The sequence below is a fragment of the Cotesia glomerata genome, linkage group LG4 (assembly GCF_020080835.1).
Source record: "Cotesia glomerata isolate CgM1 linkage group LG4, MPM_Cglom_v2.3, whole genome shotgun sequence".
Taxonomy (NCBI): domain Eukaryota; kingdom Metazoa; phylum Arthropoda; class Insecta; order Hymenoptera; family Braconidae; genus Cotesia; species Cotesia glomerata.
In genome coordinates, this window is record NC_058161.1 from 3,970,209 (window position 1) to 3,985,532 (window position 15,324).

Below are 15,324 nucleotides of genomic sequence, written 5' to 3' on the forward strand. Positions count from 1 at the left end.
TATATATTTATATATATTATATATATAAATATATGAAAAATATATCAAAAATGTATGTGGGTACTCAAATGAAAGCTCTTGATGAGTGTAACATCGGGACGAGTTCATATTTTCAAAAATGTCAATATTTAAGAATGTACAGTACAATTACCAAAATTCATTATTTAACAAAGCAAAATTCTAATTTTTATAGTTCACAGGTCAAGGCAGTCTCATAGTTACTGCAAGGTTGCTAGTTTAAATTATTTTAAATATTAAATATCTAAAATTTAATCATTAATTTATTTTATCTTAGATAATTAATTATTTTAATTTTATAGTCTTCCTTATGTGATAAAATTCAAAATTTAAATTCTCAGCCGCGTTTTTAAACGCGCATGCGCAGTGTAGTCCCGCGTATGCGCAGAAAAAAATATTTTAGTTAAAGGTCGAACGCATGTGTGCCAAACAATATTTTTTAGTACGATTTTTAGTGATTAGCCGGACGGTTTATAAAACAGTCTCCGTTACAAAATAAGACTTTGTAATTATGACATAATTTTATTTATAGCTGTACATTGTGTTATTATTAATTACTACTCGCTATTAATATTATATAGTGAACTTGCAGAGTTTATTATTATTAATAATATATATAGATAGATAAATTAGCTTATATATAAAAATATTTTTCGATATTTACTCTTTCGAATAATATGTATGCAAATTAGTTGATTTTAAAAATTTAACAACTTTATTTCTTCAGAGGTATGTCTTAAAAAACAATTTTTTTTCCTTTTTTAATTATTATTATTGAAAAATCGACCTAATTCGCATGATAATTTTATCACATTTTCTTTCTATTTTTATTACTTTGTTTTACAACCCATCGCCGCAAAAAAACAATTTAAAACGCTATAGCGGCTATTAAAATTATCTAATTACAATCAAGGGAATAAAAGAAAAAAAAAAGAAGAAATTAATAATAAATTAAATTAAAAAAAAAAAACATTTTTTAACAAATGTTTAACCTATTTTTAAAAACAATTGCTGTGAATATTAAAGACTGAAATTACCGGTATAAATACATACATGTTTCTACGCAGTTTTCACTATCGCATTATTTTCCTCAGGCAAACAAGTCAATTTAATCAGTGAACCCTGACGTGAAAATTAATTCACCAATTTGTGTTATTATTACGTAAAAAAAACTCAAGTACTTTCTATTGGATTACTTAAAAAGAACATTTTAACTTGTGTCAGTTCCATTATGTTAACTAATAAATCTTTTTTTTTTTTTTTTTTTTTTTATGTTTTCAGTTCCTTTCTCCCGACGAAAAATCACTCATATTACTTTTAAATCTTCTATACTTGATAGACAAAAATCCTTGACCGAATTTTGAGTTTTTGCGAGTCAGCTGATCGATGCCAACATTCGCATTTAATTTTCATCGTTAATCAACAAATTAATTCAATCATCTGTAAGATTTACATTACGTTTGTCACAATGCTCCTTTTTATGACTTATAAATAATTCTGGGAAATTAATTTTTTATTTATAAATATTTATTATGCAGATATTACCAAATATCTGGCAATTTTTAATATTTCTTCCATAAATAATAATTTAAGAAAAAATTAAAATTTATTTAGCCGATAGAAGGATTTATTAACTATTGATAATTTAATTTATTTGAAGACAATTATTTATTTTATTAAATTTTAATAAATATTTTTTAATATTCAATAAATATTTATTTGGGAGGAAAGTACAATTATTAATAGTTAATAAATATTTTGTTGAGTGAATTTGTTTCGCTTGCAATGTAATATGATAAGAAGATTGCTTATAAACAAAAATCATCTTTATAAATTATTTGCATTAATTATATTACATTATAATAACGTTTATTGTAAAATACCAAATTCTATCACAGCTCATAATTATTTTTTATATTTTTAAATATTAAAAACGTTAATTTATTTAGTGAATTTAATTATTATCATGTATTCCAGCTGTAGGATTATAAAAAGTGTCAAAAGAAAATTGCTATTTTTGCTTTTTATTTTAAATAAATATTTGTTAACAGTTAACAATTATTCATTAACCATTAACAAATATTTATTAACATTTAATAAATCGTATTTAATAAATAATTTATTAACTAATAAATATTTATTAAATCCTATGATGTTAAAAAATCATTTATTAACAGTTAATAAAGCTTATAAAATATAAACAAATTTTTCTATCAGCGTGGCAAATTCATTTCTTATTTATTTTTCATACATAAATATTTATTATGTAGGTATTACTAAATATCTGATAATTTTTAAAATTTCTTCAACAAATAATAATTTATAAAAAAAAATTAAAATTTATTTAGCAGAGATTTGATCATTTTTTTAATAAAAAAAATTTGACGTAAAAATAAAAAAAAATTGAAAATACAATTTTTTAAAAATAATTTTTTAGAATAAATTTGTTTGTTAAAATAAATAAAAAATTTAAATTTTAATCTCATTAATTATTGTAAAAAAATATTTTTAAAAATCTGCACTTATAATTTTTAAAAATTTCTACTTGTATAATTTTTTTCATTATTTTAATTGTTAAAAAAATATTAAAAATTTTTCGATGTCTGATAAATTCAGTCATGATTTTTTACTAAAAAAAAATATTCAAGTGATTACTAACTTTGATGTCATAAAAAAATATTTTTTTTTAATTATTTATTTATTTTATTAATTAAAAAAAAAATTGTCAGGTGTCTGCTGATTACAGCATTACAAATAATTAATTATAAAATTTTGTTGCTCTAAAAAAAATTATTTTTTAATAATTTATTTATTTTATTAATTAAAAAAAAATTGTCAGGTGTCTGCTGATTATAGTATCACAAATAATTAATTATACAATTTTGTTGTTCTAGTTCCAGTGACCCAGCGAGAAAAAAGTATGGAAGATCAATAACACTACAGGGGTTGAAGCCCTTTGTTTTTTTCATTTAAAATATTGCACTTATATAGATATATGTGTGCAGTTATATGACACATATTTGGCTTACATAAGAAAAAAAAAAAAACTGCGTTAATTAAAACGATTAATTATAGAAAATATGAAGAATTTTTATGGGCGAATTTTTTCCTTTTAAAGAGACGTAAATTGTTTCTTTTATTTATTTCGTAATAACAAGTCAATTTAATTTTAGGTAAAGATAAAATAAAAAAGAAAAAATAAATTGGACTGTTGGAAAAAATATCGGTTATATTGACAGCAATAATTATTAATTAATAAGAATAAAAATTGATAAGAACAATTGAACTTGTGACTTTGAGACAAATTGAATTTCATAATTTTAAAAAATTAAAACGCTTTATTATTTATATTTTTTTCGTCTACACGTGATAAGAAGAATTAAATTTAATAGTCAATGGACTTTAAACTTTTAATAATAAATATGCATTGGTTTGATGGTTGGATTGTAAGCCAGGATAAATTTAATTAATTTGACTAAACAATGTATATGAATTTATGCTATGAATTAATCTTAAATATTTTCGATTCACAACAATTGACAACAATTGCAGTCATCGTGATATTGTTTATCGCAATAGGCTGCATTCATACGTAAATTAATTTATATATAGACGTAATAAGTGTGATGCATTACGCGGTGATATGGAGAGCGGTTACCGAGTTAACGATTTATGATGCGTATTATTGCTCTGGTGATTCCCAACAGTGACTCGCCAGTTCATTTTTTTTTTAATTAAGGATTATTCATTAATCAGGAATGCTAAGATTTATTGTGATTTGTGATCTTATTTGGGTTAACGAGTTCGTTGATTACTCGCTTAACTAATTAAAAAAAATTTCATCATGATAGACGGCGTGATTACGTCATTTTTTAAGAAGAAAACTGATAGTGGATTTTTTAAAACTTCTATTTATCATTCGGACAATGTTATTTTATTTTTTTTATTTGTTACAAAAAATTAGTTTTTATTTTTAACTAGAGTTATTAAATTCTTTTTTTTCATAAAATGATTTTTAGAATTAAAAATAAAATCTTAATGGTCTATAAAATATTTTTATTAAAAAAAAATTTTTTAATGAAATTAATATTAAAAATAAAAATTTGATGACCTTGTTTTCAAAAAGAAAAAAAATTATTTTAAATTGAAACATTAAGAAAAATTTTAGTTTTTAAAATTATTAATAATTATTTCTTAATAATTAAGAAAATTAAGTTAGCCGACATCTAAAAATTTTTAGAATATTTTTTTATTGAAAAAATTATTACAAAAAAAAATTTCATTCATAAAAAACTTGAAAAAATGTAAGTGCAATTTTTAAAAAATATTTTTTTGTTCTAATTTAATTATTGAAAAAAAAAATAAAAAATTAAAAACGTCGGCTAAATTTAGTATTATTAATAATTTATGAAAATAAAATGAGCAGACATCTGACAATTTAAAAAATTTTTTTTATTAATAAAATTATTAAAAAATTTTCCACATGTAAAAAATTTAAAAAACTATGCGCGCAATTTTTTAAAAATACTTTTTTATTTTTTATTCAATTAATAAAAAAAAAAAAAATTTTTCTTAGCTAATTTTAGTTTCATTAATAATTTTTATCCAAATTATGACGCATTTTGCAATAAATTATTCATGAAAGATATTAAATTACATGTAATTAAATAAAAAAATAATTCCAGTGAAATTTGATCAATTATAAAGAAAAAAATAAGCGTTCAATAAAACGCAGTAATTCCATTTTATTAAATAAAAAAAAAAAGAAAAACAAATTCGTTTAATGTCAATAGAATGCGGTCACTGTATTTTTTATTCATAAGACATTATCATTAAAAAACATCTTAATAATACACACCTTTTGATGAAATTCCCAGAGCTATTTTTAGTATTTATTTATTCATTATTGGCAAAAAATTTAAATAAGTACACAAGGAAAAAAATGAAATTTAAATTTCATTTATTTTAAATAAAAATCATTTGTTTTGATGTCCGGATTAAAAATATGAGTATTAAAACAAATTACTAAGTTAAAGTTTATTTAACCGCTAAAAAAAAATCAAAGTAATATTATAGAACTAAGTAATAAATCTTGTATCAAATATTATTTTTAATGAATAGCGATTGCATAATTAATGAGCATGATAAGCACAAAAGGTAATAAATATTTGCATGTGTAAATGCCTGAGCCGGAAAGGAAAAACATAAATATTGTAGCGTGTTATTTTGTAAAATTATTGATTTTATTGATAACGATAATTATATTTTTTTGTGCAGATTCGAGCCGGCCGTCCGATCACAAACGAACCAGCTGCGCCAATAGGCTATGAATAAATACTATAAGAAGAAAAAGACAATAATATCGAGATAAATCAATTTATTATTAATTATTACATTGTGATTTAATTAATAAGATGATATAACGAGGAGCTTTTTTAAAAGTCTGAACAAACCGCTCACACGTTTGATATTAATTATTTAAAAAAGTCAATATAAGTAAACAAATAAACAATATACATCATGTATTCAGCGCACAGAGTGTGCAAGGCCTTAACAAGGCACAGAAATTCACTCAGAGTTTTAAATGTTAATTTTGGAACTGATGTACAGTACAAACCAATTCGTAGTGTCCTTGTTGCTAATAGAGGTATGATATAACATTATTATTACTATTTTCATTTTAATATAAAATACAAATTTTTTTATGAAATTCCGTTTTCACTTTCTAAGAAGTAAATTCTAATTCAAAAATTAAAATTTATTATTATTGTTTATGAAATTCTAGAAAACTTAAAAATTTTATTATTACTAGCAATTTTCCAGTCACTATGTGACAGCCGTGACTTGTAAAATATAAATAAATAAAATTTTGCTTTATTAAATAATGAATTTTGTTAAATTGCACTGTACTTTATTAACTATTGATGTTTTTAAAGATATAAGCTCTTCCCGATGTTACACTCATCAAGAGCTTTCATTTGAGTACCTACATGCATTTTGATATATTTTTCATATATACATATATATAATATATACAAATATATGAGAAATTGATGTGGGTACTCAAATAAAAGGTCTTGATGAGTGTAACATCGGAATGAGCTTATATCTTTAAAAATGTCAATAGTTGACAAGATACAAAGTCATTTCTTAATTATTGACATTTTTTAAGATATAAACTCATTTCGATGTTACACTCATCAAGAGCTTTCATTTGAGTACCCACATGCATTTTTGATATATTTTTCATATATACATATATATATAAAATATATAAATATATGAAAAATTGATGTGGATACTCAAATGAAAGCTCTCGATGAGTGTAATATCAGGGTGAGCTTATATTTTTAAAAATGTCAATAATTGACAAGATACAATGTCATTTCTTAATTATTGACATTTTTTAAGATATAAACTCATTGCGATGTTACACTCATCGAGACCTTTCGTTTGAGTACCCACATGCATTTTTGATATATTTTTCATATATATATATATATATATATATATATATATATATAAAATATATAAATATATGAAAAATTGATGTGGATACTCGAATGAAAGCTCTCGATGAGTGTAATATCAGGGTGAGCTTATATTTTTAAAAATGTCAATAATTGACAAGATACAATGTCATTTCTTAATTATTGACATTTTTTAAGATATAAACTCATTGCGATGTTACACTCATCGAGACCTTTCGTTTGAGTACCCACATGCATTTTAATATATTTTTCATATATACATATATATAATTTATATAAATATATGAAAAATTGATGTGGGTACTCAAATGAAAGGTCTTGATGAGTGTTACATCGGGATGAGCTTATATCTTTAAAAATATCAATCGTTCACAAGATACAAGATTATTTCTTAATTATGTATCTAAAAATAGATAATTTTCGAATGCAGCCTAAATATTTATCATCATAAATTGACTATCGGTAAGAATAATATAAAACCTTAAAAAGGCACAAATTCAAATCAAGACCTTTGCAATAACATTAAATCTCACTAAAAGAACCAATTTTATCATATGACTATCCTGGAAACAAAAGTTTTCTCATTCTTTTAATAATATAAAGAAAAATTTTCTAAAAATAAAATTATATATTTATTAAATATTTTTCTATTAAAAAAAAATTTTTACGGTTGACCAAAATTTTTTAAATTCAATTACCATTATTCTTTTAATATACCATATAATAATTCATTAAAATTTTTTTATAAAATCTAATTCTCAAAAAAAAAATACTAATAAAAATTGTATAACTTACAGGTGAAATAGCAATCCGAGTATTCCGAGCATGTACAGAATTAGGAATCCGCTCGGTAGCAATCTACTCCGAGCAAGACAAGATGCAAATGCACCGTCAAAAAGCCGACGAAGGATACATCGTCGGCCGAGGATTGCCCCCAGTGCAAGCTTACCTAAACATTCCCGAAATAATAAAAGTAGCTCACGAAAACGGAGTGGACGCAATCCACCCTGGATATGGCTTCCTCTCCGAAAGATCTGACTTCGCTCAAGCAGTAGTAGACGCGGGGATCCGATTTATCGGACCGTCCCCTCGAGTAGTCCAACAAATGGGAGACAAAGTAGCAGCTCGCCAAGCGGCTATCGAAGCGGGAGTTCCTATAGTTCCCGGAACAGACGGTCCAGTGCGTTCTTCCGACGAAGCTATGGCATTTTGCCAAAAACACGGTCTACCGGTGATCTTCAAAGCGGCCTACGGTGGAGGAGGTCGCGGAATGCGAGTGGTTCGCAAGATGGAGGAAGTAGTCGAGAATTTCGAGCGAGCTTCTTCAGAAGCCAAAGCAGCCTTTGGAGACGGCGCGATGTTCATCGAGAAATTTATTGAGCGTCCTCGACACATTGAGGTTCAACTTTTAGGAGACAAAGCTGGAAATGTCGTTCATCTTTACGAGCGCGACTGCTCTGTCCAGCGGCGACACCAGAAGGTGGTAGAAATCGCACCAGCTCCGAGGCTGGACCCTAAAGTTCGGGACCGGATGACGGAACATGCTGTTAAATTAGCTAAGCACGTTGGATACTCCAACGCAGGTACTGTCGAGTTCCTGGCTGACGACAAGGGAAACTTTTTCTTCATCGAAGTAAACGCAAGATTGCAAGTAGAGCACACTGTTACTGAAGAAATAACCGGAATTGATCTAGTGCAGTCGCAAATAAGAATTGCTGAAGGTATGACTCTCCCTGAGCTAGGAATGACTCAAGAAAAAATTTCTCCCCAAGGATACGCGATCCAGTGTCGGGTGACCACTGAAGATCCTGCTAAGAACTTCCAGCCCGACACGGGTCGCATTGAAGTCTTCAGATCCGGCGAAGGAATGGGAATCCGTCTTGACAGCGCTTCAGCGTTTGCTGGAGCTATCATCTCTCCCTACTACGATTCTCTTCTGGTTAAAGTTATCGCCCATGCTGCTGACTTGCAGTCTTCCTGCGCGAAAATGAACCGCGCGCTACGCGAGTTCAGGGTTCGTGGGGTTAAGACTAATATTCCCTTCTTGCTTAATGTTCTGGAGAACCAGAAATTTTTGAACGGAAATGTCGACACTTATTTCATCGATGAGAATCCTCAGCTGTTTAAATTCACCCCCAGTCAGAACCGGGCGCAGAAATTGCTCAATTATTTGGGTACCGTTTTAGTAAACGGGCCTAGCACTCCTCTGGCTACTCAATTGAAACCTGCTGAAATTAAACCGCATATTCCTGATATTCCTGTTGGTAAGTTGTTAATCTTGTTTTGTTTTTATTATTAATTTTTTATTTATTATTATATGTATTTTTAAGTATATGTTATCTTGGCCCCTTATTTTTTATTTATTATATTTAAAATTATATTATAGTTCAAATAAAAATTTATTAGAGCTAGAAAGCTTATTTTATATTATTTTATAAAATTTAACAGGTGTTACAAAAATGTGTTGTGAAAAAATATTAATGTTATTTGTTTTGGAATTTTTTTTAGACCTTCGGGTTGACGCAAAAAAATTGATTTTTTTTTTAGTCTCATTACAAAATTTGATAATTATTTATAAATAGGGTCAAATGTATTTTTGGCCATATCTAGGTGAAAAATTAATATTTTTTAATTTTTTTTAATTTCGCGTGTTTTTATAAGCATTTATTATAAAAAATGGGGAAAAAAATATAGATTTCGATAACTTTTTTGCCTTCAAAAGTTGGAAAAAATTTTGGTTCATGTTTTTGGATAAAATTTATATTTTATCTTTTTTTGATGTTTTTGATACATTTTTTTTTTGAAAAGTACATAAAAAAACCGAACAATTAAAAAAAAATGAATATCACAATTTTCTAAAAAATTTATAAATTTTTTTGAAAATTTGTTAAAATTGTGATAATTAACTTTTTTTAATTGTTCATTTTTTTTATGTATTTTTCACAAAATATATACCTATAAAATCAAATAGAAATTTCGTTCAAAAAAATGAAAATTAAAATGGTTAACCCCACTTGTAAATATTTACCAAAAATTCTAATTTATCTATTAAAAGTTTTTTTCAAAAATTATCTTGATAAAAAAATTTCAAGTCACTCAAAATTTTTTAAAACTTTTAAATTGCAAGAAAACGAACTTAAAATTTTTTTCTATCAATTTCACTGAAGAATATAAATAAAGTACAAGTCATGATTAATAGTCATAAAAATAATTGTTACTGCTGTCTTTTAATTAAAAAATATTTATAGAGTATTTTTATAAAGTTAAAAAAATTTTGAGTGACTTTTAGAAATAAAAATTATTTCTAAATATTATTTATTTTAAAATGTTTTTAATAGTTATCCAAACGCTTTTGTAACACCTGCAAAAAGAAAAATTCATATATATAATTTTGCTTTTTATTGTGTGAATAATGTTGCTTCGTCAGGGCTGCTTAAAAAATTATTTAAATCACTGTGTTAACTCCAAAAAAATCTCCACCATTTTTGCACAATTTATCACCTATAAGAAAACAATAAAGAACCAGTCATCCGTAAATAATAAAATCTTATTATTACTTTATAAAATATTAAAATAAATATCACATTTATTTGGCATGCTTTTATCATTTGTTTGGCAATTATTTTTTTAGACTATTCTAAGCTTCGAGCAACCGACGTGGAAGACGCAGACCTCACAGGTATGCCTAGAATATATTCAAGTGTTACACTAAAAAAATAAATTATAATAATGTAAAAGACCCAGTTATTGACACTTGCAATTTTATTTCAATTAAATAAACCAAATTGATTCTAATAAATTAATAATTATAATTTTTGAATTATAAATTTTTGAGACTATTTAATATTTTTAATTAATTAAAATTGCAAGTGTCAACTAAGCCAGTGTTAATAACTGGGTCTTTTGCCTTAACTATAATTATTTAAATAACTTTAATGACAAGTTAGCAGACGTCTAAAAATTTTTGATTTTTTTTTTTTAAATTAAATTACAACTAAAGATATTTATAAAAAAATTGCACTTATAGTTTTTCAAGTTTTTTACATGTGAAATTTTTTTTTTTAATTGAAATTTTTAATAAAAAATTTCTAAAAATTTTGAAATGTCAGCTAACTTTATTTTCATAAACTTTATATGTTTCACAAAGAACATTATCGCTTAAAACTGCACGCATCTAACCCAACATAAAAAACTCGCAAAAATCGACAATCTGACCAACTAAAAAACAATTTTTTAGAAATACTGGAACCTCCTCGAGGCTTGAGACACATTCTGCTTGAAAAAGGCCCGGAAGGATTCGCAAAAGCAGTCCGTGATCACAAAGGGCTTCTGCTAATGGACACAACCTTCCGCGACGCGCATCAGTCTCTCCTAGCAACTCGAGTTCGGAGTCACGATTTACTAAACATATCTCCATACGTCGCGCACAAATTCAATAACCTCTACGCCTTAGAAAACTGGGGAGGCGCCACCTTTGACGTCGCTTTAAGATTCCTCCACGAGTGCCCTTGGGAACGGCTTATAGACATGCGCAAAGCGATCCCAAATATTCCGTTCCAAATGCTGCTCCGAGGCGCTAACGCAGTCGGCTATACAAACTACCCAGACAACGTTGTCTTTAAATTCTGCGACTTATCAGTCCAGTGCGGAATGGACATCTTCAGAGTATTCGACTCTCTAAACTACCTTCCAAATTTAATCCTAGGAATGGAAGCCGCTGGAAAAGCAGGCGGGGTTGTAGAAGCGGCGATTTCTTACACCGGAGATGTAAGTGACCCGAACCGGACAAAGTACGACTTGAAATATTACACAGACCTGGCTGATGAATTAGTAAGAGCTGGAACTCATGTGCTGTCTATAAAAGACATGGCAGGTTTATTGAAACCCAAAGCAGCGAGTCTGCTGATTGACGCGATTCGTCAAAAGCAGCCTGATGTTCCAATTCACATCCACACTCATGACACAGCTGGTGCTGGAGTTGCTTCGATGCTTGCTTGTGCTCAAGCTGGAGCTGATGTAGTGGACGTTGCTGTTGATAGCATGTCTGGAATGACCAGTCAACCTTCAATGGGAGCCGTTGTGGCTTCTTTGCAAGACACTCCGCATGATACTAACTTTGATTTGAGAGACGTGTCTGAATATTCGGCCTATTGGGAACAAACCAGAACTCTTTACGCGCCTTTTGAATGCACTACGACTATGAAATCGGGTAATGCTGATGTTTATCTCAATGAAATTCCCGGGGGGCAGTACACTAATCTCCAGTTCCAGGCTTACTCTCTAGGACTGGGAGAGTTTTTTGAAGACGTCAAGAAAGCTTATAGAGAAGCTAATATTCTATTAGGTGATATTATAAAAGTGACACCCAGTTCTAAAGTTGTTGGAGACTTTGCGCAATTTATGGTACAGAATAAACTGACCGCTCAGGATGTTTTGGACAAAGCTGAGGAACTTTCGTTCCCTAAGTCGGTGGTTGAGTTCCTGCAGGGCGCTATTGGGGAACCTTATGGAGGATTTCCGGAACCGCTGAGGTCTAAGGTTCTGAAAGATATGCCTAGAGTTCAGGGAAGACCGGGTGAGAGTTTGCCGCCGTTAGATTTTGGAAAGCTTGAGAAAGATTTGAGGGAAGTGCATCCGACTATCACAGAGAAGGATGTTATGTCTGCGGCGCTCTATCCTCAGGTTACTAATGATTATTTGAAGTTTAAAGAAACTTTTGGACCGGTTGATAAACTTGAGACGAGGATTTTTTTGACCGGGCCGAAGGTTGGGGAAGAGTTTGATGTTACGATTGAAAAAGGAAAGACTCTGGGGATTAAAACTTTGGCGATGTGCGAAGATCTGACGGCTAATGGAGAGAGAGAGGTTTTCTTTGAGATGAATGGGCAATTGAGATCTGTTTTTATTAAGGACAAAGAAGCTGTTAAGGTATTTATTTTTAGTTTTATTATAAGAAATTTTGGCTTGATTTTTTTATATTTCATTACTGTATGTAAGGTAAAAGACCCAGTTATTGACACTGGCGTAGTTATTGACACTTGCAATTTTATTTTAATTAAAAAAAAATAAATCAACTCTGATAAATTAATAAATATAATTTTTGAATTATGAATTTTAAGATGATTGGTTTTTTGAGAAAATTTTATTTTTTTTGTTTTGGTTTGATAAAATTTTGCATTATTAAATAATGACTTTTGTTAAATTGCACTGTACTTTCTTAAATATTGACGTTATTAAAAAGATTAGCTCATCTCGATGTTACACTCATCAAGACCTTTCATTTGAGTACCCACATGCATTTTGATATATTTTTAATATATACATATATATATAATATATATAAATGTATGAAAAATTGATGTGGGTACTCAAATGAAAGGTCTTAATGAGTGTAATGTCGGGGTGAGCTCATATCTTTAAAAATATCAATAGTTCACAAGATACAATGCCATTTCTTAATTATGTTCAATTGCACTGTACTTTTTTAACTCTTGACATTTTTAAAGATATAAGCTCATCCCGATGTTACACTCATCAAGAGCTCTCATTTGAGTACCTACATCAATTTTTCATATATTTATATATATTATATATATGTATATATGAAAAATATATGAAAATGCATGTGGGTACTCAAATGAAAGGTCTCGATGAGTGTAATGTCGGAGTGAGCTTATATCTTTAAAAATGTCAATAGCTCACAAGATACAATGCCATTTCTTAATTATGTTCAATTGCACTGTACTTTTTTAACTCTTGACATTTTTAAAGATATAAGCTCATCCCGATGTTACACTCATCAAGAGCTCTCATTTGAGTACCTACATCAATTTTTCATATATTTAAATATATTATATATATGTATATATGAAAAATATATGAAAATGCATGTGGGTACTCAAATGAAAGGTCTCGATGAGTGTAATGTCGGAGTGAGCTTATATCTTTAAAAATGTCAATAGCTCACAAGATACAATGCCATTTCTTAATTATGTTCAATTACACTGTACTTTTTTAACTCTTGACATTTTTAAAGATATAAGCTCATCCCGATGTTACACTCATCAAGAGCTCTCATTTGAGTACCTACATCAATTTTTCATATATTTAAATATATTATATATATGTATATATGAAAAATATATGAAAATGCATGTGGGTACTCAAATGAAAGGTCTCGATGAGTGTAATGTCGGAGTGAGCTTATATCTTTAAAAATGTCAATATTTCACAAGATAAAAGGTAATTCCTTAATTATGTATCTAGAGATAGAGCATTATCGAATGCAGCCTAAATACTTATCAATATATAAATTGACTATTGGTGAGAATGATATTAAACCTTAAAAAGGCACTAATTCGAATCAAGACCTTTGCAACGACACTAAATTTCAGTAAAAAAACTGATTTTCTCATTTGACTATCCTAGACACAAAATTTTTCTTATTCTCTTAATAAATATAGATTATTTATATTAAAAATTAAAAGAAATAGATGATTAGCAAAACAAATAATGAATAATTAAAAATAACAAAGTTGTTTTATTTTTTTTAAAGATTCGAAAAGAAAATGTTGAATGCTAGATGATAATTTTTATAATTAAATAGAAAAAAAAGTAACTTACAATTTTTTTCAGGAGCTTCACATTCATCCCAAAGCTGACAAGAGCAATAAGAACCAGGTCGGCGCTCCCATGCCCGGAACTGTGATCGACATCAGGGTAAAAGTCGGCGACACAGTCGAAAAAGGTGCTCCGTTGATTGTCATCTCGGCCATGAAGATGGAGATGGTTGTCCAGGCACCAAAAGCTGGAAAAATAAAGACACTGGACATTTCCGTGAATTCCAAACTCGAAGGCGATGATCTTTTACTCACCATGGAGTGAATTGATTTATTTTGAGGAAATCCTTTTGTACTCTTCCCTTGACGGTAACGTCTATCACCAATTGTGTTTCACGGTTGAACTTCATTTCATTTAATTATAATTATAAATTATGATTTTTAATAATTTTAATAATGAGCGAATGATAGGCAACGTTGTTTTATATAAAAAATATAATATTAGTAATATAATTGCTGCGTAGCGGTTGTGCCAAGTGATTTTAATCATTGTGAAGTTAAATAAAGGATAATGCTGAACTTTATAATTTGCACAATTAAATTTAATTAGTGCTGTTTTATCAATTTAAACTTGCGCTTCTTTTTGAATAAAACAAATTACGCTTATATAAAATCTTAAATTAATATTAATTGACTTTGTAATTAGAATTATAAATTTTATGTATGTTATATATCTTATATATATTTAAATCAAATTTGTATAGTGAAAATGGTGCAATTAATTCGAATGAATAATTATAATTTAAATATAAATAGTGTAGTTAATATTTGTACATATTTACCAATAAAAAAATGAGTTTATAATTACCTGAATATTTTTAATTAAATAATTTTTTGTTAATTTAGGAAATAATAAAAAAAATTATAACTGATATAATTTATTAAAAAATATATAAATATTTATTTGTGATAAATTTATTTTACAAAATAAACTGTGAAGAATATTAAATGACTCTGGAGTTGACAAATATTAGGAATTTTTATAATGCTAAAATTAGCTGACTTTGGATTTTTTTTTCATTTATTAAATTAAAACTAAAAAATATTTTTTTTTAAATTGCACTTATAGTTTTTTAAGTTTTTAATTGAAATTTTAAAAAAATTTTTTTGTATTAATTTAAAAAAAAAAAAATCATAAAATTTGGAGATTTCGGCGAAAATAATTAAATTAAATTTATAATTGAATTAAATTATTA

At 27.4% G+C, this 15,324-nt stretch overlaps 1 protein-coding gene across 6 annotated transcripts; it reads left to right on the top strand.

The window, feature by feature from the left end:
* The first annotated feature begins 437 nt into the window (after window positions 1-437).
* Window positions 438-14,630, top strand: LOC123263440 (pyruvate carboxylase, mitochondrial). Of its 6 annotated transcripts, none has more exons than XM_044726205.1 (7): window positions 447-523; window positions 1,300-1,460; window positions 5,296-5,665; window positions 7,307-8,773; window positions 10,141-10,188; window positions 10,747-12,437; window positions 14,145-14,630. In XM_044726205.1, exons 3-7 carry the CDS (start codon window positions 5,539-5,541, stop codon window positions 14,391-14,393), a joined length of 3,582 nt encoding a protein of 1,193 aa, XP_044582140.1. In that variant the 5' UTR covers window positions 447-523; window positions 1,300-1,460; window positions 5,296-5,538; the 3' UTR covers window positions 14,394-14,630. The 6 variants fall into 6 exon arrangements, with proteins under 6 accessions (XP_044582143.1, XP_044582140.1, XP_044582146.1 ...); XM_044726206.1 differs by lacking the exon at window positions 447-523 and adding an exon at window positions 641-747; XM_044726208.1 differs by lacking the exon at window positions 1,300-1,460 and having other exon boundaries at window positions 438-523.
* Window positions 14,631-15,324: the final 694 nt, after the last annotated feature.